The sequence below is a fragment of the Malaclemys terrapin genome, chromosome 4 (genome assembly GCF_027887155.1).
Source record: "Malaclemys terrapin pileata isolate rMalTer1 chromosome 4, rMalTer1.hap1, whole genome shotgun sequence".
Taxonomy (NCBI): Eukaryota; Metazoa; Chordata; order Testudines; family Emydidae; genus Malaclemys; species Malaclemys terrapin.
Window position 1 is genome coordinate 122,882,576 of NC_071508.1, and position 27,285 is coordinate 122,909,860.

General features: G+C 43.7%; 1 protein-coding gene and 1 long non-coding RNA gene across 4 annotated transcripts in view; one reads left to right on the plus strand and one right to left on the minus strand.

The window, feature by feature from the left end:
- CCDC88C (coiled-coil domain containing 88C) overlaps positions 1–4,950 on the minus strand; it is a 127,967-nt gene extending 123,017 nt beyond the window's left edge. For all 3 annotated transcript variants that reach the window (XM_054026747.1, XM_054026746.1, XM_054026748.1), the window contains exons 1-2: positions 4,332–4,950; positions 2,784–2,884 (exon numbers count right to left, since the gene is read on the minus strand). In XM_054026747.1, the coding sequence (XP_053882722.1) occupies positions 2,784–2,884; positions 4,332–4,391 (161 nt within the window). In that variant the 5' untranslated portion in view covers positions 4,392–4,950. The remainder of the gene's footprint in view (positions 1–2,783; positions 2,885–4,331) is intronic.
- Positions 4,641–11,833, plus strand: LOC128836463 (uncharacterized). Its single transcript, XR_008444779.1, has 3 exons — positions 4,641–4,730; positions 6,031–6,316; positions 11,775–11,833. It is a non-coding gene; the product is annotated as an uncharacterized LOC128836463 (long non-coding RNA).
- The last annotated feature ends 15,452 nt before the right edge of the window (positions 11,834–27,285 follow it).

The window sequence follows — 27,285 nt, forward strand, 5'->3', positions numbered from 1 at the left end:
CAACAGGATATTCCTCAGGCGAAACAATTTCAAGTAGGACTGGAAAGAAGAGAACACCTGATTGGTTAGACAGTTGTCTAACAGCTCTTTACTACACTCCACCTTCAGAGCGCCAACATTTACTACACTCCGTGCCTTCAGAGCACCAACATTATTTTAACATGGCACATAATATACTATCCGATTTATCAAGGACCCTGACAAGCACAGTTTCAGTAAGACACAAGCATTTAAAGTCAACCTCACATGGAACCTGAGGAACTGATGAGTGAGCATTTCTGAGACACATTTGTTTTTCTATTCTGAAAACTTTGTGGGGCAGAAACACATTTAGAAAGGCTCTCCTGATTTACAGGCAAGCAGTAATTGCATTGCAAATTCTAAAGGTTGGCTAACAAAGAGTGAAGGTCACAGACAGAAGCTCCCTTTAGCACCTTGCTGGGTTGGGTGGACATAAATACTGTAGTGCTGGTTCTTTAGTTAAATAATCTTGGGCTCTCAATAGGAAAATTTTGGTTTCTTTGATCCCAAGACACCACCAGAAGCACTGCCAAAGCCATCTAAAAAAAAGGAAAAAGAAAGCCCTGTCCGCTTGTGTTTAATCTAACGGGAGTTTCTTACTCCAGTACTCATTGTGCATTAGTGCTTCCCCCGCACATTTTCCATGGTGCTGCTGGCAGAGTTGTCTTTTGGATGAGATGTAAGACTAAGCTCTTGAATGCTAGTGGTCATTAAAGATCCCATGGTATTTTTCGCCAGAGTATGGTATCCAGACCAAACTCCAATAGCATAATTATAGTTAACGCCCCTGCAATTTCAATTGGATTTTATTGTTCACTCCTTGCCCCAAAACGCTGTTAAATTTTTGTACACTGTAGAACAGTTATGTTCCTCGCTAGAGGTGGCTGCATTTCAATGGTTGATGAGGTGATGTAAACACTCTATTTTAATAATATATATACACACACATAATTTTAGTCAGCAAAGCACTTTGCATCTCATAATAATGAATCCAAGTGATCTTCTACAGTTCTATCACTAAAAGAAAAACTCGGTTGCTCATAGTTCTTTGTTGTAAATAGACACCAGGATAGCACCATTTTTGTTTTCCTTTGTTAAGTACTTTCTCTTTGGATGTACGAGGTTTGCTAAAAAAAAAAATTTTCCAACAATGTTCATAAATTAGTTAATTCTAGTTAGTTAATTCCATAGCAGCCTCACTACAGCTGTAACTTTGTCCGGCATGGAGAAGTACTTTAAGGAAAGATGGACATGATGTAAAACCCCCTTCCACTTCTACACATTGAGAAAGTTTAGATGTGGATCTAAATATTGATGCTTAGAGCCCTGATTTTAGAAATTCTGTTTAAAAAGGGGTTCTACCATGAAAAATGACTAATAAACATGGCCTTCCTGTAACCAGAGTCACAGGTCATGTAAGATTTTATATCCCCCCGCCACACACACACTTTTTTTTTTAAACCACTTCAGTTAACACTGCAGAAACAATACACCTCAGAGGGAGTGTGCTGGATTCGACCTTGGCTCGTGTTAATTGTTAGCTAAATTCCATTTACAGAATCTTAATTGCTGGTAATGCACAAACCAGAAAGAATTCAGTTTCACTTTGCAAATTGCATGTGGAGCTGGCCACCATCAGAGACAGGATACTGGACTAGGTATCTTGGGGTAAGAAGCCAGACTCAAGACACCATCTTTACAAAGTCACTTTTCAGAAAATACTTGCACAGTACACACCCAGTGACAAGTTAATCATCTACAGCAGGCTTTTCAAAAGTGCTCAGGGTTGGCCTAGATCTGAATACAGTGAAATCTATGGTAAAATGTCAATAAACTTCATTCAATGGGAGCAGAATTGGACCAATATTAAGCGCTTTTGAAAATTCCACCTTTAAAAGTTAAATCAAAAAAACTTTTCCACATAAATTCCTTATCTGAAATATGTCCATTATGTTTAAATGGAAATACAAATACATATGAAACAGAATCTGCATATGATAAATTCAGCTACAGGAAAGGATGTGGTCAAAACTAGATTAATGTAGAAACTTTTTACTAAGAGCTTACTTAAATGAAAGGAAAAAAAACAGAGCTAGATTAAGGTAACTGTTTTCTATTTCAGATTAAACTATTTATAAATGTCTTAGTTCTATCTGTAGTGGTCCGTGACAAACACGTCACCCAAATAAAAAAGCATTTTATTGAACTACATGAGCACTATGAAACTTTATATTTGAACATCGATACTTCAGCCCTTCTACGCAAATGTGACTCACTGACTACAGTAAAGTTTCATGTGATAAGGCTTTTTCATTTCTCCAGAGATGATGAAATGTGCCATCACAGGGGGACAAACAATTAACAAATGTATCAGGGCAATTTTTTAAATCAATTTTTAAACCTGGGGCAAATTTTCTGTGTGGTCAATTTCAAATCCAGGAAATAAAAAAAAAAAAAAAAAATCCCCCTCCCAACCTAGGGAAAAATATTGCAAAAGATTTTCCTCTCGCCATGCACCTGTTTTCCAACCAACTCTCTATCAATTATACAGAAGACTGAAATGCTTTAATGCCTGTCAAACAGTAACATACACTTTACCTTCACCAATAATGAGGCAATCTGCATATCAGGAAACTGACCTGTCTATTCAAAAGTATTGATTTCCAGTATACATTTAAATACAAGTCAACTCAATTACAGTAATTTAAGGTTGGATCTTGTAACACTAAGCAGTTTTCATTATCCCTTAGAAGATTACTTACATTTGCAACATGATTTTGTTCAGAAAGACACCATCTACCAGATCCATATACATAGTCAATTTGTCTTCATTTTCATTCCCTAACGGTCCAAATGTTTTCACCTGTCAGGAAAAACAGCAGATATTTTAATAATCCATCACAATTTTCTTACAGAATAACCTAAAACTGCACACGTCCCAAGTCTCACTAGAAACCACCTCCAACCCCACTCCTGCCAAAGCAATTACAAACCGAGTAGTTAAACAATCCCTGCACATCTTCTAAACACAAAAGACTCATCTGCGAATAGGCTTTCTGACATAAGGGGAGGGAAGCAGCCCTGCTGTAAAACCGTTGATTTCAACAGTGCTGAACTTGTTTACACCAGCATTGAATTTAAATCAAGACTGGATGTTTTTCTAAAAAAAATCTGCTCTAGGAATTATTTTGGAGACAATCTCTGGCCTATGTTAAACAGGAGGTCAGACTAGATGATCACAATGGTCCCTTCCGGCCTTGGAATCTATGAATTTGACTCCAGTTTCTTAACAACCCTGTTCTCGCTGCCTATTCATTTTTTTTCTTCCTCCAACGAGAACTGTGTACCTGTGTCATAAAAGCAAAGGACAGTGGTTCTTATTTGGTGACTCTGATCACCAACAGGGACAAATATTTTGGGCTGAGGGTGCCCAGGCCTATTTGACAACATTGTTCACATTTAAATTAATGATTGAGACAGATTCCCAACCATAGCGGATGTCAAATTCATAGAAAGAAAGCGCCTTGCTCTCATTGTACCAGGGCAAGATTTACACCATTCAGGCTTCTTTCCCATCCCCCATTCCAAAGGTGGGGTTTGATGCTCCCCATTTTAGAGCCACACGGTCCTTTTTCAGATTTCGGGAAAGATTCATCCCAATTACTGATCTCCCAACACTTATCTATGGTTCATGTGACAATCATATCCTGGAAGGTATTGTTGCTTTGGGCCTACCAGTCAAACCTCCGAACAGCAGGTAAGTAGCAACAGAATAACTGGATTCCTGTTTTCAAAATGGTCCCCTCCCTCCCAGGTCAAAATCCCTTTTCTTCTATGCACCCATTGTGAGCAGCACCGAAGAACCAACTCTGTTACAAGGGGAACAACCCGCTAGCTCTCAGAAAGGAAAGTTTCTTTTTGTTTTGCAGGCAGATTGCTAGGAGACCCCCAGACTGGTCGCAGACACTTGCGGCAGCTTTATTTAAAGTTGAAAAATAGAACTACTTTGTAACTGCACGATTCCTGGAGTAGACAGTTAATATTAATTATTATTTAAAATAACGAGGACCCATAAACTTGTTCCCCTGCCAGCCGCCAAGGTGGGGATAATTCAGCCTGGCCAAGAGATCTCTGCATGGAGTTGCTTTTAAGAATCAAAAAGCAGGGTTGGTGTGTGCGCGCAGCGGAAGCGGGACGCTAACCTGTCCCCAGCTCCTCGGGGCACCCAGCCAGGTGCTCCCCGGGGCGCGGGGGGAGCGGGCAGCCCCCGCCCCAGCACGCAGGTCCCAGAACAATGAGGCGCCACTTACCCAGGTCACCAAAGGGCTCTGCAGGAAGAGCTCCATGAGCTCAGAAATGGTCACATCCATGTTCGCGGGGCTCGGCTCACAAAGGCAGCGTGCGAAGGGCTCGCTCACTCGGGAGACAAAGGCGAAGAGCCCATGTTCCGCGGCGCCAGCGCCCGGCAGGAGTTGCTTAGCAGAGAAACAATGCGAGGTCCATCCCCCCTTCGCCTGAGGGCACACGGTGCGCAGGGCCGCTTCCTCTGGCTGCGAGTCCGCTCCCCAGGCTGCCCCGCCAGGGATCGGAGCCTCCCGGCTGCAGGCCGGTCCGTCCGCCCCCGCTCCCGGCAAGGGCTCGCTAGTCACTCCCCCAGCAGGCTGCGGCGTCCCGGAGAGATGCTTCCACTCCGCACAAACTCCGCGGCGGTAGGTTACTCCGCGCGGCAGAAGCGGGTTCTTAAGCGTGCGCTCGGGGGAACCAAAGGAAACTCACGCGCCTCGCGGCAGCACTGTCAGCGCGAGGAAGGGATGTGCGGGGAAGTTGGGTATATTAACAATAATAAAAGAGCACGGCCCAGAAACTCCCCTGCGCTCGAGAGAAGCCATGCAACGCGCAGCCCCTTGTAGCAGAGCGGGCGATGCAGCGTCCTTCGCTTCACGACTACCTGTAGCAACTAGGAAAGTCCCCGCACCCGCAATTAGACAGGGGGTGGGAGGGGGCGGTAAGGAGGAGCTTTGACAGGCATCGCCGGCTGCAAATGGGAGGCTGGAAAATGGACTGAGCCTGACCAATGGGAGTTGCCGCTGGCTGAATTTTGGTGTCAGCTAAGTTTGCTGTTACTTTGGAGCTGAGCGAACACAAGGAGGGGCGGCGGAGGTGGTGGGGCGAGGGGACGCGCTGGGCACTGCTGTGGGGTGGGGGTGGGGTGGGGTGGTGCGTGCTGGCGATAGCTGGCACTCGGAGAGGTGGCGCGTGGTGGCCTGGTTTGTCTGCGCGCCCGGGGGAAGAATCCGGGCTGCTCCTGGCGCGGGGTGATGCCCGCGGGGGAACCTGCCTGCAGCTGGCTCCCAGTGTGTTCCCCAGTCACTAACCACCACGCTCCCTCGACTCAGGGTGTGGGTGCAGTTGCTCGTGCCGAAGGCCGGGGTATCAGTCAGTGCCCAGAGATCGGTATTGAAAACCAGTTCTTGTTTGCCGAGTATTGAACAGGGCGGATCTATAAACGTGCAAAGCTAAAAGACAATGAAGGAAAGCAAGGGGGACGGGGGGTGGAGAGAGAGAGAGAAAATCCTCCTTTGACCTGCAGGATGTTTTCCGTCTATGCTAATGGGCATTGCTAGCATGACTCTAGTACTAGCCCGCTTGTGTTTAAACATGAACTCATGCCTAAGGCTTCCCAAAACCGAGGGAAGGCGGTTGGGCAAGTGACCATTTAGATACAGTAGCTAAAGTCTTCAGTTTAACCTCGGAGCCCTGCTAATTTTGAACTCCAAGGAGCGGATAACTAGATTCATATGCAGCACTTTCAGCAGTGACCCCTTTCGTTCAGTTCGACGTTCTCTCGTTTTCAGGGGGCTCTGCTTATTGTCTCTGACTTTCCCTCATCCCTTAACCAAAGGATGGCACTGGGGAGGCTGTGATATTTATATGAGCCATGTATGGTGTTGGTTCTCCTCAATTCTGATAGCTGCATGCATCCCCCCTCCCCTTCTTTCATCAACTCAGTTGCCAACTCTGCACCATGTCCGGTCTGAGAGGAAGAGCAGCAGGTTGCTGGAGGCAGCCCGTGTTGATCCATACTCGATTGGCTGAAAGACACCTAGGATGCGTCTGACGGAGTGGTTATTCACCCACGAAAGCTTATGCTCCAATACGTCTGTTAGTCTAGAAGGTGCCACAGGACTCTTTGTCGCTTTCTAGGATGAGTAACTGAGCCATTCAATCTCTGCAGCCCTCCAAAACTAGTCATTTCTGAAGACAGGTTTCCAAGCAGCACCACTAAATACAACAGGTGGGTTGGGGTCTTCTTGTGTTGTTTTCAGCCGTACCCAAATTCGCTACAACTCAGTTATCATAGAGATCATCTCTTCTATTTGTCCCCATGTAAATGACCATAACTCTTATTCATCCACTCAGGTAAAATTCCTTGGGAAAAAAATAAACCACAAAAATAAAATTAGGTCCCTCTCTGCACTCAAAATGCAATGGCATAGAAAAACCTGAACTAAGGAAAGGGTGGCTACCGAAACTCAATGGGGGAGTGTGGTTTCTCTGTGTGGTCCCCAAAATTAGCATACACTATTGCATGAACCTCTCGTCTATTGTAGTCACAGAGGTTGAAAGGGAGGAAGGACAGTCATACAATTAAGACACTGAAATGGGAGCTCTGGGTTCAAAAGTCTGCTGCAGACTTTTTGTGTAACCTTAGTAAAGTTACTTAATCTCTCTGTGCTTTAGTGTCTCCATGTGTGAGAGTCTGATCCAAAGCCCATTGAAGTCAGTGAAAAGACTCTAATAGGCTCCAGTGGACTTTGGATCAGACCCTAAATAGGGCTGCTCCTCCTTACTGACAAAAAAAATTGTGCAGTTTAATTAACATTTATAAAGTGCTTTAGGTGGAAGGCAATATAAGTGCAATGTATTATTATTAAATTAATGGATATCTTTTGAAGAAGCAAAATGAACACTCTGAAAGCTACTGAGATGTGTTTAAGTGGGCTAGAACAAAGGAAACCCAGGGGTGTTTTAAAATGCATTACTTTATGTGTCAGAGATACTGAAGGAAGCAAGAAATAGAAAAGGGAAAAGGAGAAATGTTGATGCGTACTCAGGCAAGTGAGAAGCAAACTACTGCATGTCTATTTTTGAAATAAATACAAAATCAGGTGGTTAATTCTGGTTACACTCTGCTAGTTGTATTCTTTAACAACACTTACAAAATATTTACTACTGTCAAATGATGCGTATTGGGATATGGATGCCAAAATATAGTCTTGGAAAAAGGAAGTGGGAATTATCTTCTTTCAGACAGAATTTAGCCTATTTGAGCTATAAAAAATTCCAGATAATTTAACATGCTGCATGATAATCCTATCAAATTCAACAAATTGCTAGTAGGCATTTTGATAGTTACAATAAAATCTGTCCCATTCATTGGTTCTCAGAGTTGAAATGAAACCATTGTATGCAAAATTTTAGCATCTAGCGAGAGTTTACTACATTTATTTTTCACATATGTAGTATTTTATTTACCTTCATCAGCCTCCCCATCACTGGCTTTCCTAGTACAACTTATCTTTTTATTGTTTAGACACTAAGCTCTCTAGGTCAGAGACTGCTTTTATTTTTGGGTATTTTAGAGGGGTCAAGCACATTAGCAGCAGTAAGCAAATAGGACAGAATACCTCAATAAAGAAACCATTTAAATTATTTTCTGCACTTTCCCCACCTTGTCCAAGGAAAATATCAGCTGGTTTGAACAATATAGTTGTAGAGTTGTAAAAAGTCTACTGCTAAATGGTAGAAGTCAGGGTTAATTGTAGTGTCTTGTTCATGTCATTTAAGTTTGATTTTAGTGGCTCATAATTATAGGCAGATACATAGATCCTTGATCCCCAGGAGCCTGTTTCTTGTAAAAGTCAATGGCAAAAATCTCCTTGACATCAGTGGGAAAAAGATTAGGCTCCGTGTGTGTGTCAGAGCTTTTTCTACTACGACAGGAGGAAAGAAAACATTCTCTCCAAGTTGGAGAGAGTTGCTGAGACAACACGGGATTGATCACATTCACTCATCTGTCATTTAAAGACTAGGTAAACTAAGTGGAAAATCACTTCCTGTTTGAACAACCTGTGCTCTGTCTACTTCATTAAATCAGTCCATCTGGAAAACATGTTTATCTACCATTCCCCACTGCAAGAAGTGTAGTATCTTATTGCAAATCAAGATAGGCTCAAGCCTCAGAGTTCAGATCTGCATTTGGAGGTCTGCACAATTCAGGGCTATTCCTATCTAAGGGGTTGGTTAGTAGAGACACACTTGTAAAATTTGAACCACTGCTAAATTACAACAACCCCTAAACTCTTGGGTGCTTGGCAGACTTGGTCTACATGAATTGTCACTTGCCTACATCCCCGTATATCTGCTTCTCTAGCTTTCCTGAGAAAAGTGAACAGCGGTATCTGGACAACAAACAAAAAAAGTCATAATACAGTGGGCCACATACCCAACAGTGTGCCTTACTAAGTGTTTCAGGTACCTATGAGCCTACCCCTGAGAAAGAATGGAGAAAAAGGTAGAATAGGAGTGGTTAACAGTTTTTCTACAAGTTTTAGAGGGGTGGACTGATACAATTTAACTTCTTGTACCCTGTGATCTTCCATACTATTGACTGGTCTGTTCCTCCACTTATTTGTGAACGTTCTCTAGTGGCTAGAGCAGGGGACCAGTGATCAAGAAGATCTAACTGGCTAAGGCATAGGCCAGGAGTCTGGAATCTTGGATTCTATTTTCAGTTCTGCTACTGACTGGCTATGTGACCTTGGGGCAAGTAATTTAATCTCTTTAAGCCGTAACTTCCCCATCTATAAAATGGGGATAATTACCTGGTTTGTAAAGTGGCGTGAGATCCTCATCTGAAAGGTGCTATGTAAGTGTAAACATATCCTTACCTGTCATGACTTGAGTGTACTTTCCTCTGTTCTCACAGAGTCCTAAACTAGAGCAGTCTCTCACAATATAGGATTTGGGCATTAGGAATATGGGATAATTGAAAGGAGCTGTGGAGAAAAAGAGTCATTATAGATCACAAATTATAAAATCAGTGTGTGCTGATCTAATGGCCCCAAGGGAATAAAAGCCTGATCCTGAAAGGTGCTGAGCACCTCGGCTCCCATTGCATTCAGTATTTGACCCCTCACAGCAGCAGATGCTCTGGGTGAAATCTTGGCCTCTAAAATCAGTAGCAAAACTCCCATAAATGGGAGTTCAATGGGGCCAGGATTTCACCCTATGATTTCACTTCTTTGTGTAAGGAGATGAGTTCCATCTAGTGGATACAGGAAAGCACAGCATGCTTTCTAGTGGATGCAGAAAGGTACAGCATTGTTAAATTAAAATGTCAAATAACCAAATAACTATGCTGAATTCAAGATAAAAACCTGTGAATAGTGTAAACTTCAGATAAAAAGCAAATTATAATATAAGCTTTGAAAAATGGATGCACTTTGAAAGTGTGATACCTTTTATTTTTGTAACATGACTTCCATTCTTTTCTTCCATTGTTTCTCCCACTCTCACACACATACTTTTAAAAATATATTACTCTAGTACCCAAAAGTGAATGAGGTGTTTTAAAACCACTTAAGAAGAAAGATGCCTGCCTAAAGAGTCTAAATACAAACATTAAAAAATGAAGGATAGAGAGAGTTATTTGGGATGAGTTTTTTGGGCCCATGACTAGGAAAGTTTGTTGCTTTCCAACTTCTACCTCCTATCCTGGAGCGGAGCCATGATCTTCAGGGTGGGGTCCTTCAGAGCACTCAGTTTTGGCTTAACTCTGCTCCTATTAAAGTCAAGGATAAAATTCCTATTGACTTCAATGGGAGCAAAAATTAGATCAATGCTGAGTGCTTTTGAAAATCCCATCCTCAGTGCATAAAGGTAGTCTAGGGAACAGAGCCTCCCCCTCCCTTCAGAGTCCTTGGTCCAATGTGATTTTTTCCCTTTATCTCCTCCTCCCTAGTGATTCTGTCTCATGTTTTTGACCCAGCCCTCACCCATACACACACTGCTTTCCTATATTTACTCCCTGATGGTTGTCTCCCTTACCATAGTATAATCAGCACACTTTCCCCATCCTGTCTCACCAAAGCAAGAGTTGGCTTCCCCAACACCTACCCACCTATCGAGAATTAAGTTCTTGTCCCTGTCCAAACCATTGACAGGATTTGGTGCTGCTGCTGTCAAAAAGGCAATGAAATAAATGTTGATCTGAATGAGATCACGGCTAGGTCTAAGCATGAGTATTTATATGGATAAAAGCACTCTCCGTTTAGATCAGTAAGGAAAATAGTGTGCACGTTTGTATTATGCGAGTTTTCTAATGGTTTGTAACATTCATTTCTAAATCTTTTTGTCAAGATTTGGCAAAGAGCTCATTTCTCTCCATTACAAATGCTGAACTTCAGCCTCTAAACAAAAAACTTAGTTACCAGAGCGATGTCTTTAAGCAGCTAAGAGAATACAAGACATTAAAAATAGAGGCCATAATTATTGCCTGTATTTATTATTACTGCACTCATTTCTAAAGCACCCAGCACCATCATGCTGTAGTTGTGTGACAGACCAACACAAACTACAGAAGAAGAAAATTTCTAAGTTCAAGCATTTTCAAATGTTCCTTTATGCTGACTGTACGCAGCATAATTCACCTCTCTCAAACTGTCCCCTGGCAACAGCTATAAGCATCAACAAAGCTACACCATTCATGTGTTGTCTGAAGTGTAAGGTCCTGAGCGATGGGACTAGCAGAATGTACAAGATTACAATACAGGACAGCTAAATTGATGGTAATGAAAGTAGGTTTTCTAGTTCTGTCTGCCTAGAAGTGTCATTAAGAAACTTGCTTGTAGATATGACTGCTGTTCACAACCAAGAGTCTTAGCAATGAAGAACATTTATTTTAAATAAACTAGTGTGAAAAGAGCTGCTAGTGCAGCATTGACAGGAGATTCCCCAAAACTTGCTGTCTAATGTCCACAGCAATTTTTTATTACAGTCTTTTAATCTTTTTACAAGCTTGAAACAGCTCTTTTCACAGCAAGTCTGCTGGCTCAGCCCTATAAGACAATTAAATATTGGCCAACTCCTGTTCCTCCCACCCCCAAATCTAGGGGTTTAATTCTTTTTGGTTTTGGAAATCTAATTTTAAATCTGGTTTTGGGCACAAATGAAATTGTTGTTCTCCATTTATTGCTGTCTAGCACAGGGGTTTTCAAACTTTCATCACATGAATCATATTTTAATTGATACATACACATGTTCCAATTCACAACTTCATGAACCGCCCTCCCGCTCACTTGTAATCACAGAATATCCCCTGGAGCAATGGCAGCAATTGCTTACGTGGAAAAGTGACACTTGGGAAGTTTCAATGTATGTTTAGTCATGTTTAACATAATTTAACAACTAGAAATAAGGAGAAAACAGTTCTGTGCAACCAGCATGCACAGACCACAGCAGGGGAAATTCTGACTTAGGTAAATTGGTAACCTAGAAAAGCATCTACTAACAACTGGCAGTTTCCATTCAGGGTGCCCAGGAATAGTACAATATGGGGGAGTTGTTGGATCAGGAGGAGGTGCATTAGCAGAATTGTTTATGGAAGTTTAGACACTGGGACTGGCTCCCTGCAGCTAATTAGCATACCCTTCTATGAGCTTTCTGACCTAGCATTTTCCTTTCCATTGTAGAGCAGTCTCAGACAGATTCTACTTGAAGACATCTGAAGAATTTTGGGACAAGACTCAGACTACCTCACTGAGAGTGTTACGTTTCAGTTTAGTCTCCTTTGAATGGGATTATAAAAATAAACTGATATGGAAAAGACTTGTTAGACTATTCAGATGACTTCATTCCATTGTCAGATTGTTCCTTAGAGTGCATTCTGTAAGGGCCAAAGCTTGTTCCCCTCTTAACCATAGGCACAGAAGGTCCTAAATGTCACAGAATCACCACAGTTCTACTATGCAGGGAGATCTAACAGAAGAGTTTTAACATCCTCTGTCCACCATTGAGAAATTAAATCCATAGCAGCATTAGGTGTATGAGAGAAAGAACGGGGATGGCCTTAGGATCCATCACTGAGAAATTTCTTACCTGATAATTTTTTGTTAGAAGGCTCTCTCTTCATTCACCACTAATGGGTTAATTCCCCCTCTGTGAAATTCAGAGGCAACCTAATGTTGCTGGAGGCTCCAGGACTAAGCCTCACTCTGCAGCTTAGGCCACCACCAGATTTCTTCCACAGCTACAGAAATACTCCAGCAGCTGATTATTAGCATTAAGACAACTTGATATAATGTATCAATTAACGTTGAGCCTTAGACTTGTAATTGTTTTCCTTTAGATAAACATTTTAATTTGTGTTCTAGTCATTTACCGGTCTATCGGGGGGTTGAATGAGGAGAAAAGCTGTGCAACAGAAAATTATCAGATAAGAAATATTACATTGTGTTGCACAGCGTCTCTCCTCAGTTGTCACTAATGGAAAGCAGAGAAAACACAGCAGCAGTGGATGAAATGATAAGCAGAGTTTTAAGTGGTATAGCAGAATAATAAGCAGTAATGAAAGTTCCCCCAATATAAGGAAAGGAATTATGTGGGAACCAACCCAGAAGCACCTCTCTACTGAAGGAGGCCTCTACAGAGAAATGAAAACCTACTTTTCCTCAGTGCCAGTAGGGGCTTCTGTGAATAGCTTCCCAGATGCTTAATGTGCCAGCAGATACAGGATTTTTATATCTTGCCTGCAGCAACGCTAAGGTCTTGGCATTTTGGGTAGAATGTAGAATGAGGTGAGCAGGATACTATTGGTGTGTGAAAGATCAGGCATGTGGCAATATCTTTAGAGCATTAGGAATGCCTATTTATGACACAATTTGCCAAAGGAGAGCTAAGGGTTGGAACAAAATGATGGGAGAACTGTTTGCCAGGAATTACTGAAAAAGGCACTTATAGCTCCAGAAACCTTCTGTTCAAGGTAAGAATGACCTTTTCCTCATGACAATAATAGTATTGATCTTGTAAAAACAGGTGATCTGATTCCAACACCTGCCTTTCAGAGGTAATGGCAACTAGAAAGGCCAGCCACAGGCTTGTCTAACCTGCCATGCTAATTAATCTTGGCATCTGATGATATTCTAATAAAGAGTCTTCTGTGATAGGACTGTTACCCACATTTCTAATGGTGCTTGGTTGTAAGACTCCCATCCAGGAGCGGCGCCAGGGTTTTTGCCACCCTAGGTGGCAGCGCTCCTCCTCTGAGCATTCAGTGGTTCTGGGGCCTTCAGTGGCAGGGGTCCTTCTGCTCTGCGTCTTCGGGGCACTTTGGCGGCAGGTCCCGGAGCGAGTGAAGGACCCGCCACCGAATTTCTGCCAAAGATCCATAACGGAAGGACTCCCCGCCGCCAAATTTCCTCAGAGGGCGGCAAAATGCCGCCCCAGCAAATCCTGCCGCCCTAAGCGACTGCCTAGGGTCGCCTAGTGGAAGCGCCGGCCCTGCTCCCATCTGCCATTCTGGAGAAACTGTAATATAGCTGAGATCACCAGTACTTTGCAATTATTATTACTCCAAACATCTAGAGGTCAGTGCCCCATTGTGCTGGATGCTGCACAAAGAGGGCAGTCACTGAAAAGAGCTTTCTGTTTCCCCATGCACCACACATGTAAATCTGATCAGATCAATGAATGTTATTTCCTAGTTGTGTTCTCTCTGGATACCAAAATGTATCAATGTGGCTAATGGTGAATCAATTCTGCACTACACTTCTCTTCTGATGCACTTAACAGCCTGGGCAACTGTTCTAGGCCTCGATGAAGGAGTCGCTGCTTCAGGGCATCTGGTCTTTTCTACAGGTGCATCATGGGTTCCATGGCTCAACAGGTTTACTATATATGAAAAAAATCTTTGCTCTGAATTGCTGTAATGAGTCTTTGAAATGGCTGTGTGTGCGTCTCCTCTCTCTTATGGCTTATTAGGGTCTTTTGAAAGAAAGTCCCCTTCTGAAGGCGTGACTGTCTGTCAATGGTGGAGGTACTGCTGCACTAACTTTAGGTTCCTAAGACTTATGAAATTTATTTGTTTTTATACAACATCTTAATTTAAATGTGGTTTTAAGCAGAAGTGCTCTTTTGTATCTGCTGTAAGGAGGTAAGGGGAAAAGGCCTGAAGTTGGAAGTGACTGAGCTCCGCTTGGGAGTAGTGGCCAACCAGGAGTCGCAGAGAAGCTGGATGCAGAGGCTGCCTGGCAAACGAAGAGGTGCATAGAAACTGGATGCAGAAAGGGTTCCTCAGGAACCACATGCAAGGGCATGTGTGCAACAGGTTGAGACTGCTGCACATGACAGGTGGGTTTAGGTCTGTGTGGGTCTTATGGGAGAGCAGCAGCAAGAACAGCTGGGCAGGAAGCCAGTGCAGAGGGGTCCCACTGCGACACACTAACTGAGACTGGCCTGAAAACCCACAAGCTCCTATCTGTGTGTAGGAGCTGTTCCTCCAGGGCACATCTAGAAGCAAAAGAAACAATACACAAAGTTAGTATTGTGGGTGCACTCACAGTCTTGAATCATAAAAATTACATACACCTCTTTCTTGGCAAACATGCTGCATGTCAGAGCACTAAACATGGTGAGTTCGGCCCGGGGAGGGGATGGTTGTGCAAGATGGGACAAAGGGTCTGGGTTTCCAGCAGGGGATCAGTACAAGCGCCTAGGGATACTATTCTGAATACTGGCACCGAAGCTGAAATTGCACTACTGAGGGTAACTGATGATGCAAGGTGGACCTCCTGCATGTGTGAGGTTTCAGACTGGGTCTGTATGCTGCTCGCCTGTGTGTTACTTTGGTGCCTCCAGAAGTAACTGCTGATTAGCGCGACAAAGTTTCCTGCAATGAGGGAAGAAACAAAGCAGCTCTGCCAAGGAACCTTCGGCAGAGAATTGCACAGCATCTGCAGGAAAGTTTCCTAGCGCTCTCTATGGAGGATTCCTGGGAGATCTCAGTGTGCATTAACAAACTTTTCTGCAGGGCCCCCCCACGTAGCTACACAGGGGAATGTGAAGCAGATGCAAACAGTACCTGGTGGTGTTAATTTTGATCCCTTCTTCCACGTGCACCAGGTAACAAAATAAAAGAGACCTCTACCTTATGTAACTGTCAGGGGAAAAAAAAAAAAAAAAAGTACTTACCAGAGCTCCACTCTCTTGCTTCCAACACACTGGAGCCAGACTGCTGGGACTGGCTAGACCCCTCCAGAGACAAAGAGGTCCTGGCTCACCACGCCACCAGACAAGCCTGGTACCTGTCCCACATCCTCCTCCAACTCGACCTCCTTGTCCACCACTTCACCCTTGGGGTTGACTTCCTGGGCATTGCCTCTAGTCCCCCCCAAAGTATCCACAAGGCTCTTGGCAGCAGAGGTGGGGTCACCACTGAGAGTGGTGTGCAGCTCCTTTGAGAAGCTGCACGTTTTCTGCGCCACACCAGAGTGACAGTTGGCCTCCCTTGCCTTCTGGTACACCTGCCTCAGCTCCTTGATCTTAGCACGGCACTGCTGCATGTCCCTATTGTGCCCTTCTCAGCCATCTGAACCATTCTATGGCTCAGAACTGCGACTGCACAGCCTCCTCTCCCCACAGACCGAACAGATCCAGCAACTCTGGTGTACTCCAAACAGAAGCCTATTTGCTGCAGAAAGCCAACATAGTCAGCAGGGAAGATGCGATGCGAGCTGTCCATACCAAGCAAACAGGAAATGGAATTGCAAAAATTCTTGAGGCTTTAAAGGGGGAGGGATGGATGCCTGCGTACCTGGTGACAGGGCAGCAGAGAAGAAACTGCTTACCAGAGTGGTCATGATGGGCTTTGTGGAACACCTCCTTGAGGCCACTTAGGGCAACATAAGCAAGCACAGTGTCTACACTGATACTGCGTCGCTCTAACTTTTTCACAAAAACTTGTATGCCACTCGTTGAGGTGGTTTTATTATGTTGGCATAGCAGGAGAGTTAAATCAGCAGGAGGAGCACTGTTGTGTATGTACCTCAACTGTTTTGTTGATGAAACCTGACTTTTGTCAACAAAACTGTATAGTGTAGACATACCCGTAGTGTTAATATTAAAATAGGTATTACAAGTATTCAATAAAGTCTAAACACTAAGCACATTTTTATAATTGTAAGTTGCTGCCTGCATCTCACTTATAACATCTGTAAGGTAATATTTGAGCATTTGCATTGTAAGTCTGTATCTGTGTAACTCACCAGACAGAAGAAAAAGCATTAACTAGTGTGAAATACTAGTCTCCAACAGATGATGTTATGACCTGCATGACAAAAAAAGGTCCATCGACACCAATTTATGGATTAGAGAACAAGACTTTGTTGATTGCTCTCTCTTCCCTCCTTCCTCCCAACCTCTCTCCCCCATGATGAGATGGGGAAGTGAATTCCTCCCATCAGCTAAGTTTGCAACTCAAAGCAGATGGGGTGGGAGGAGGGGAATTAATATAAAGCCAGAACAAAGAGGAACTGTATCTCAGTGCTGCTTGGATTCTCAAGGACAAGGTTTTCTAGGCACAAGCAAGAGATCCCCAGGGTTTAGCCTGGGTTAGCCCTGAAGGACATATAGAGCTTGCTTATTATAGAAGTTTCTGCTACTTCTTGAAAGTTAAGATTGGAACTCATTTGCATGTTTGTATGGTTGCCTACTTTCACCTTGTAAATAATACTAATTTCCTTTGCCTATATAATAAATCTTTACACAGCTCATTATAGGATTGGCTACAAGTGTTGTTTTCAGGATGAGATCCAAGGTGCAACTGACCTGGGGAAAATGACTGGGCCTCTGGGACTGGCAGTAACCTGTTGCTGTGATGTTTGGTGTAAGACCAGCCATCACAAAGGTAAGCTTACCTGGGGCAAGACAGATTAGAGTAACCAAGGGGACTGTCTGTGACTCCATGTTAAAGGCTGTTACAGTGCCTGAGGAGTGAACACTTGATAACTAGTTGGTGAAATCTAAGCATAGAACTCTCAACCAATTTGAGACTTGTGCTCCGTTTCTTAAGAGTCTGCCTCGAGGTTGGTACCCACGCTCTTGAGCCACTGCAGGACAGCTTGACACTCCCATCTTCTGTATTGGTCAGTCTGCCTGAAAGTCTCCTAAGGTTTAAATATGGAGCCAGCCTGTGGAGTGGAGAGGGATGGGGAGAGACTTTTTCCCATCTTTCAGACTCCTTTCCCTGGCAGAGCAGGGTTTATGGCTGATGCTCAAAAGGCAGTTCCCTTTTCCCTGCCAGAGTTCCAGATAGGCACAGTTCCCATTAGCTGCAGCCTTAGGCAGGCTGCACAGGAGGAACGGATATCAGCTGAGCCCAGACATGCTGCAGGCTGAGGTACAGGCAGTGAGCCTGCAGAGCACGGAGAGACCGTTTAGGAGAAAAACGCCCAGCAAACACTCCCTCTGTGATAGGGTGGGGGGAGGAGGAGGAGTTTACTCCCTGATTTTCACCCCACGTGTTCATTAACAACATTGCTACCTCAGGAAGGCAAAGCCAGCTTTTGCCATTTTGGGGAACCAGACTCTCTGGCATTTGCAAGACTCACCCCTGAATACCATGAGAAGCCCTGAATTCATAGTGGAAGAAAGGCACAGAGGACCCAATTTAGTAGTGGGAGTGGATTTTGGACCCTTTTGGGGGTTTTATCCCTCCAGCCCAGGTCTGATGTGGGACTTACTCTCTGAGCTGGTCAAGTGGCTTCCTCCTTGTCTTTGGACTCTCTATCCGAAAGCTCAGAAACTCAGGCTTTTCTGCAATGGAGCCATGGCTCCTCCAGCAGGCTGGGGACCCAATCTGCCGGTCCACCTCTGAGCCCTGTACATTGGCAGTGCAAGGATCTGCTGGCTGGGAGCAGTCAGGGCATAATTTTCCCTCTGTCAAGCCTGTAAATGCTACTTCATAGAGGGAGCACCCCTGATTTATCCCAGAGCTTGCAGAACAGCTCCGCCTTGCCTGAGTGAGGGGGAGAGAAGTCTCAGAGAGAAGGTGCTACAGCAACAGATCTGGGTGGTTAAAACCACCAGGCTGTTATTTATCAGATGGGAGGCGAAGGGGGAGGAAAACGATAGATAAGTCATTGGGTTTTTGTATAGTAATTAAAATAATAAACACAAAATGGTTAGGGCAAAACTGAGCTGCCAACTTGTTCTACCACCAGAGGCAGACTGAGCTGAAGGTTAAGGCTGAGTGACGAATAAAGACAGCAGCTGCGCAACAGAATGCAAATTTAGGGGTGTGCAGTGGTCGCAGCTCATGAGCTGTCCTACTTGTTGGAAAGAAAATTCTTGGAGCTGGTCACTGTGACTCTTCTTTCTTCTGCTAGGTGCATTAGGAGAGACTGACCCATGCGTCTCTTCTTCAACCTGGGGCTCATGCTCCAAAGTTACTATCTGGAAATCCCTCCCCAAAGGACCTGGCAGAAAAGAGGCAGGCTAGGCAGCCTACACACTGACTTCCCTCTTCCTTGCCCAAAGCAGTCTTTGATGATGTTGAGACAAACAGGGCCAAATGCAAGCATGTAGGGGAGGCAGTAAAGCCAGCTTTTAGTGGGCACCACTAAATGGGTAGCTTGGCCTGCTTTCAAGCTTTGCTGGTCAGCACAGCACATACATACACTAAGTGAATCCCTGAACACTTCTTTAAGAGGAACCTTAAGGGAAGCATAAAAGGTTCCCAGAGGAAACTGGCACATATTCCATGCTGCTCCCACTTACCCCAAATCAAATCCATGAGTCCAATGCATGTTTCAGGAAATTCCACCAAATGTGCACCAGTCATCCGATAGAGAAGACTGCTGATTAATGCAGATCGCCCTTAAACAGGGTTGAAAGCTGAGCTGAAGACCACCACACAAGCTCCACAATAACATAGCTGCCCTATACCAGAAATGAATTGACTGTTCTGTGATACGACTAGAATCAATTCATAATTAATGACAGGTTCGCCTCCTCTTCCTACAACCACCACAGTAGTTTATCCTGGGAACTGACTGCTTTATATGAGAAACAGTTACAGGCTAATCAGAAACTACAACTCAAAGGGCCACTAATTCACACCTTTTCAATGTACACGCAGGGCTAGTGACATTATTTTCAGGAACCTGATCCTAGGCTTCAATGCAAGTTGATCTAGGATTGTTTAATTATCATACTTTGTGACTAGGTTAGCTCTGTTACAAAAGATCACACAGAGGGCCAAATTCTACTCTCTTGTATGCATACAACTCTAACTGAAATTAAATGTAGTGCTGTGCACACGAGAGAGCAGAATTTGGTTCATAGATGGCTGCAGCTTGAGTTGACAAACTGGACTGTTTTGGCTTTAGAACTATATAATATAGGAGTGATGTTACTTTGTTACTACTTGGCTTTAATTCCCCTATCTTTGGGTTGGTTTATAAGAAAGCTAAGACTATGCTTTTTAGTGTGTTCTTAGTGCTAGCAGGAAAATACTTTTGGTGGTTCTCATGTATGGCTATTTTTATACGAAAAAAAATTTACCTGGAGCTGATGTGATCCTGAAGAAGTAGTTACTCACCTTATACAGGAACAATAGTTCTTCAAGATGTGTCCCCCCGCATGGGAGATCGAAGAACTTTGGTAGCAGTTAGACCAGCACATGCACTGTCTCTCCTTGTGCCCTGCCACGAGGCTAGCCAGAGCACACAGGCTAACCCCTCCCCCCCCCCCCAGTTCCTTCTCTACTGCAGACAAGAACTCCAAAGTGGGGGGGGGGGTTGTGGAGCACCCATTGAGAGACACATTTCAAAGAACCATAGTTGCTGCACACAGTAACTTCTTCGAGTAGTGTCCCTATGGGTGCTCCACTGTAGGAGACTCCCAAGAAGTATCCGTACTGGAGGGCTGGGGCTTTGGAGTCAGGTCAGTTACAGATGACAATACCGTGGAATCGAAGATGGCATCGGAGGCAGAGGCCCCAGTGATCACATAATGTTCTGTGAAGGTTTGGACTGACAACCATGTCACTGCTCTACAGATTTCAGAGATAGAGACATTCTTGAAGAAGGCGACGGATGAAGAGATTGACCTCATGGAGTGTGTGCGAATGCTATCTGGTGGGTCATGTTGCGGATCTGATGAACTGCATTAGGCAACGTTGAGACTCGAGAGAATCTCTGGGCTGATAGTGTTGATCCCTTAGATCTTTCCACAATAGAGAGGAAAAGTTTAGGAGAGATCTAATGCGTGTAATAAAGCCTCCCTGATATCATGGTTAGGCAACAGTCTGAATGGCTTAGTCCTGTCAATGTAATAAAATCCTGGATACATCTAGTGTGTGTAATTGTCTTTTCTCTCCAGGCCGAGTGTGGCTTCGGGAAGAAGACAGGCAGGCTGAATGACTGGTTTAGATGAAATTCTGAGACCCATGTTAGGAATTAAATTTGGATGCGGTCTTAGAAAAACCTTCTCCCTATGGAATGTCATATATATGAGTTCGGCCATAAAAGAGTCTGAAGCTCATTTACTCTTCTGACCAAAATAATAGCTAATAGAAAGATTGTTCTTTACGCTATCTCATTCTGAAAACTATCAGAAATTCAAAAAGGGGGCTCCACTAGCATCAGGAGTAGTAAATAGAGGTCCGGGCAGGAGTAGGTTCTCTGCCTTCACAGTGGGTAAATATCTAATAGTTCCTGTGAAACTTTGATACTGATGGATGAGAAAAAGACCAAACAGAACTGCCCAGGCTGATGTCAAATTAAAATTGTCACAAGATGGATCTAAATTGAGCTGAGCGAAAGGACAGCTTGCTTCAAATGCAATAAGTAGTCAACATTCTTTGGTATCAGAGTCAAGACTATGCTGGGCTGCCCATAACAAGAACAAGAATATATTTTACTGACTGATGTTTTCCTGCCTGGATTTCTTGTAGGGAAGCCAACAACAGCCTCATCATCAGATGCAGTGACTTGACTTTGGGTCTGGATGGAGCATTTGGCTGTGGTGCTGTGAAAATCAGGTTGGGGGCAGCCTGGGAGCTGGATCAGAAACTGAACCGACATCTGGAACAAGTTTGTCACCCAAAACTGCCATGGCCAGTAGGGAGCTACAAGAAAGATTATAGCTTTGTCCCTGTTTTAGACTAGATAGCAATGTAGGGCAGAACAGTTTTCTTCATCATCAAATATTTAATAGTGGGCTCTTCAATCTAGAAGAGAAAGATATAACACAATCCAACGGCTGAAAGGTGAAGTTAGACAAATTCAGACCAGAAATAAGGTGTAAAATTTTAACTATGAGTAATTAACCATTGGAATAATTTACCAAGGGTCGTAGTGGAGTCTCCATTACTGACAATTTTAAAATCAAGATCGGATGTTTTCTAAAAGATATGCTCTAGGAATTATTTTGGGGACGTTCTAGGGCTTGTTATACAGGAGGTCGAACTAGATGAGTGCAATGGTCTCTTTTGGCCACGGAATCTATAAATCATCTTCATCCTGTGGCCCACTTTGTATAAGAGATATTATGGACCCATATCCCCTCACAATTTTTTTGTTCTGAAAATGTTTCATTTTAAAGTTTTCCATGAAAAGCGGAATGAAAATGGTATGAGAACCACTGCGCAAGATCAATTTTCCATCCTAAAGCTGGTCTATAACCACGTTATATAAACATGCTATGGCCTCTTTACATACTCATGTCTAACTGGGCCAGAATTGTTAGTTAAAAAGGAGTGTAAGGTACACACGATATGACTGAAATATCTCTTAGCACTTAAGTGATCTTCTAGCTCCTCATAAAATGGACAGTTTTAAAATAATTTATTACTCTACAATTCAGACAATTTTGTTAGTTTGTGGATTGTATTAACTGTGTTAATTTTAAACTTAACTAAATCATTCAAGAATTGCTGACAAGACTAAGCTGTTTGGGTCAGGACAGTCTTTTTTGTTCTGTGCTTGTAGAGCACCTAGTACAATGGGGTACTTGGTTCATGTCTAGAGCTCCTATGGAATACAAATAAATAAATTATAATTCTTTACTGCTAATGCTCTCTGATGCATCTAAGTTGCAACAGTCAAGTTTCAGAATAAAGCCACAACCATGATGCATAATTATCCCTCTGCCAGTTGTAGTTTCATCAACATTGTTTTATACTGCTTTTCAAAAAGCCAGTTTCCCTCCACCCCGATATTTTGCCAGTTTGTTCCCATGCCAAAGTGTTTTTTCACACATCTCCCAGCACAGAGTAAAGGAGACTGACTACTGATGTTCAGCAGTGCCTTAGACCAGTGGTTTTCAAACTGCGGCTTGTGGCCGAATACTGGGTCGCGGAACGTAAGGCACTAGGTTGCGGCGGCTCTGGTCAGCACCACCGACCGGACCATTAGAAGTCCTGTCAGCGCTGCCGCCCAGCTAAGGCAGGCTAGTCCCTACCTGGTCTGACACTGTGCTGCGCCTTGGAAGCAGCCAGCAGCAGGTCCGGCTCCTAGGGGGTGGGCCATGGGGTTCCACGCGCTGCTGCTGCTCCTGCCCCAAGCACCGGCTCCTCACTCCCATTGGCCAGTTCCTGTTTTGTATGCAGTCTTGAAGCAGGAAGTGATCCACTTAGAGATAGTCTGTAAGGAGATTGCTTGTCCCTTCATATGACCTGCATATGATACAAACAAACAAGGCGAAGCCTGAAAGGGTTTAGTCCCATCCAGATAAAAGGCCAGACATTATCTGATATCCAGCATGTGAAGACACTGCTCCTCTGGAGATGAATGTGGCTTGGTGGGGGGAAGCCACTAAGACAAGCATTAAGGTCAATATCACCAGAGCATTGGAAAATAGTGATCATCCATGAATGGGTGGATGAAAGGCTGAGATTGCTAGATGCACCCTCAATGAGCTAAGTGTAAGGCCCGATGACTGAAGATGCAGCAAATACTTCAAGAGGTCTTGGATACCAGCCAGCATTGTCTGAACACTAATTGCCTAGGGAGGTTGTGGAATCTCCATCTCTGGAGATATTTAAGAGTAGGTTAGATAAATGTCTATCAGGGATGGTCTAGACAGTATTTGGTCCTGCCATGAGGGTAGGGGACTGGACTCGATGACCTCTTGAGGTCCCTTCCAGTCCTAGAATCTATGAAAACTCCACGGGTCAATGATCATATTGAAAAACACTTCCACTTTGCCCAATAGGCCACCCTGGTGGAGAGTTTTATCCTACTGAGTAGGACCTGTCAAACAGATGCTGAATATTGCTCTTCCTCCTCATTCAACCACAGAGCAGCCATGCTATGAGATGCAGGGAGCTGAGACTGGGATATAAAGTATGACCATGATTCTGAGTAAGCAGGTCAGGATGAAGAGGAAAGGATACGAGAGGCTGAATTGTTACTGCAAGAAGTTTGGAAAACCAGCACTGCCACAACCATGCCAGGGCAATGAGGATGAGCTTGGCCTGATCTGCTTTCAGCTTGAACAAGATGACCTGTGGAATGATCAGGATTGGAGGAAAATCATACAGGGAACCGATTGCCAGCTGAGGTGGAAGGAGTCAGTCAGGGAACCTGGACTAGAGCCCCCTTGAGAGCAGAACAGATGGCATTTCCTATTATCCCTTGTAGCGAACAGGTCAACTGTCGGGATGCCCCACGCTGCAAAGAGGACTCTCAGAACACTGAGCTTCAGAGCCCACTTGTGATCCAGGGCAAAATTCCTGAGATTGTCCACAAGATGATTCTGGACCCAGGACAAGTGATTGGCTATCAGAGGGATACTCTCGTTGATGTAGAACTGCCATAACCTGATCACCTCTTGTCAGAGCATTGAAGTGTGCTTCCCCCTTGCCTGTTCCCATAATATTATCAATACCACCGTGATGCAAGTATGTGAACTACTGAACCCTTGATGAGGTCTAGGAAAGTGAGACAGGCATTGTAGATGGCCTGAAACTCCAGGTCAGTGATATACAGTTGCACTTCCTGCTCCAATCACAGGCTGGGAACATTCAGCGACTCCAGATGTGCTCCCTAACCTACCAGGGAGGTATTGATGACAACAGTCCTGGTTGGTAAAGGCTGGCGCAAAGGGCACACCTCAACATACAGTCCTCTGAACCTTCCACCATTGCAAGGAGTCCAGGATCAACGGAGGGAGGCAGACCAACCTGTCCAGAGAGTGTGCAGGGTTGGATGTTAAACAGTCCTGAGCTATATTTGAAGACAAAGGCGCAACCACCTGTGTGCAAGTGGACATGTGGCCTAAGAGCCTCAGGTACACACAAACTGTTGTGGAAGGTTAAAACTACAGAGACAAAGGTGGCCTCAGTGCAGAAGCAGGCTGCATGGTCTGTTTGAATAGGTGCTGCTTTAGGCAAAGGTCCCTAGCCATGAGTCTGTTGATCAACAAATTGAACACCGCTCCTTGACATGGGCCTTGCCCAAGCACAGCATGCATCATGTATCGGGATTGTTGGGGATTGCTTCCCCACATGATGAGCAATATTTAAACCCCGGTGAGGGCATCACAGAGGAATACTTAATTAAATACAACTAACACTAATATAACATCAAGGGTACTACTAACTATATACAACTACAAAGAGAGACACTAAAATAGTGAGAGGTTGTGCAGTTAAGACCACCCAGAGCTCAGACTCCATCAACAGGTGGTAAGAAGGAACTGAGGGAGGGGTCAGGGTGGCGCCACCTCATATAGCGAGGGGAGGGATGATGGCCATGAGATGCAAGCACCAACCCTCTACAGGTACTGCTAGGCAAAATTCTCTGGCTCTAGTATGATGGGTGTGCACACAGCTAAGTGAAATACACTGCTGCATCTTCTCAAAGCAGCAGCACTTGCTACTGCTAGCAAGCAGTAGCATGAAAACAATTAGATACCAAGAATCTTCTTAGGCCCTTTGCTGATGAACAGTGGCACCTGTTCCTGCCTGGATGGCTGCCCTTCTTTAGTGGCACATCCAGAGAGATACCAAGCCATTGGTTTTCAAATTGTTGTCCAATGACCATCAATTGTGTCTCACACATTTCCAGTTAGTTGGTACAGCTTAACCTATCAGAATGGTGAAACAGTCGATAGTCTTCAAGCAATAACATTTCAAGGACTGGCTTACAGCTAGCCAGACTTTCAGATCAGATAAATTAAAAAAACCCAACAACATGGATTGAAGTATCCCCCCCATCCATAAAGATAAATCCCTCCACTGAGCCACTTCAGCAAGGCAACGTGGGGAAACTCACACTTCAACTGTGGGTTGTACCTGTTCGCTTAGTGACAGATTACTTCATTTTTGGGCTAACACCTTTCATCAGTACAAAATTCATTGATAATTGTCCTTTTACAGAACACTATTGTGATGTATCCAGACTAATTAGTAGCTGTGTCACTCCTGTCCTGCAACCTCGGGTGCCTTACAATGCCTTTCAAAAGTGGTAAGGTATTCTTCAATGCAGTCCAATTCCTTGTATGTAGAACACAACTGTCTCAGCTGAGGGTTCCTTAAATTGAGGGAGAGGCTGGTGATTCTGGGATGTGTCCATGTTTTTTCCCCCCATCAAGTTCAGATTATATTTCCGCTCCTTCTCCTTTTCTTGGGCCTCTTGCTCTTTCAGCTCCATGGCTCCCTTGCGGGCAGCTGTTTCTCTCTATTTCAGCTTCTCAGGCTTGTTGGAGGGCTGCTTTTTCTTTTTCATTCAGCTACATGGCTTGTTTTTGGGCAGCTTCCTGATCCTTCATTCTCATCTCAGGTGCCACTCTTAGAATTCATGTTCTTTGTCCTTTGCTTCTTTCTCCAATCTGGCCAATTCCAGGTTTGCAGTTGTTTTGCTGGTGCTCATATTTATTATTTTACACTGGATTAGATAAAACTGTATTTAAACTGAAGTGTCTGAATAACTATTTGAAACAATAAGCTGGCATGTTTCCTTAAAATACATATACTGTCCAGGAAAGAGCTAGGCAGTAACAGGACACAGTTCTGGGGGAAAATCTAGGACTGTTTCAGTCATCCTGCAGAATAACCAAGGCTAGTGATAGCCAAAGTGTAACCCAAGTGTGGCTGGCATGCTGGCATGCTGTTTGTGGCCCAGATGGGAGCTACTTCATCAAGGAATTGTAATGCACCCATGGTTGCAGGACAGGGGTCACAGCTGCTCATTAGTCTGGATTGTACCCCCAACCATACACTATGAATATAACTTATAAAATAACAATGGACCTGAAAAACTGATGTGAGAAGTAACTTGTTGAGGAAAAGGTAGTTAGTGCAAAGAAAGATTAACTCACGTTGTATGCTAGAGTAACCAATTCACTTTTTTCCCCGCACTGTGTTTTCTCATTTAAATCTGGAATTACTGCGCAATTACATATGTATTAATAAAGATGAAGCTCAAATGCTTCGACACTGACAACTGGCACACAATCCGAAAAGTATTTTTTGTAGGCACCTTACAGGCAACATGTCAGTTTACATGCAACATTCCACCTACAGACACTAAAAGCTAAGCTGCTATCTATGGTCAAATCCTGGATCCCCATTGATCATTATCCCACTATAAAATGGCATACTTGTACTTGTGACAGTCTGGTGATGTGAATGAGCAGAGGGCAATCGACTTCTCATTAAGCAGGCATCTTTTGCTTGGAAAAGAATGAAACTAATTTCTAACTAACAAGATACGCTTATTATTGGTTACTGAGTGTCATTATTGTTTTCCAGCCAAGTATCAGAATAGATCTCAACGGATGGTATTCTGGTAAGTGAATAATCCTGGAACCATCTTCATAACATGACTAAAACTGGTATTCCAAAGGGAGTCAGAAGTTTAAAAAATACCACTAAATGCAGATTTTCCTTCACCTTTAATTATTTCTTTTTTTATTTTCATAAGTCAAATGTGTCAATATACTGGTGCTCCTAAATCATCCATCATCCTTTTTGATTCATAAGTATACCATCACTGTTCCCAGTTATGATATTCAAAATCTCTTTGGAATACTAATTTCATCTTTATAGGTTTCTTCAACTTTTTTTTTTTTTTAAATTCCACCCTATTTCCCTGAATCGTTTCTCAAGACAGTTGCTGATGTAAAGTTTAATATAAAATATTTAGTCACAAAATAGTATTGCTTTTGTATGCACATTGTGGCAAGAATCATTTTTTTCAA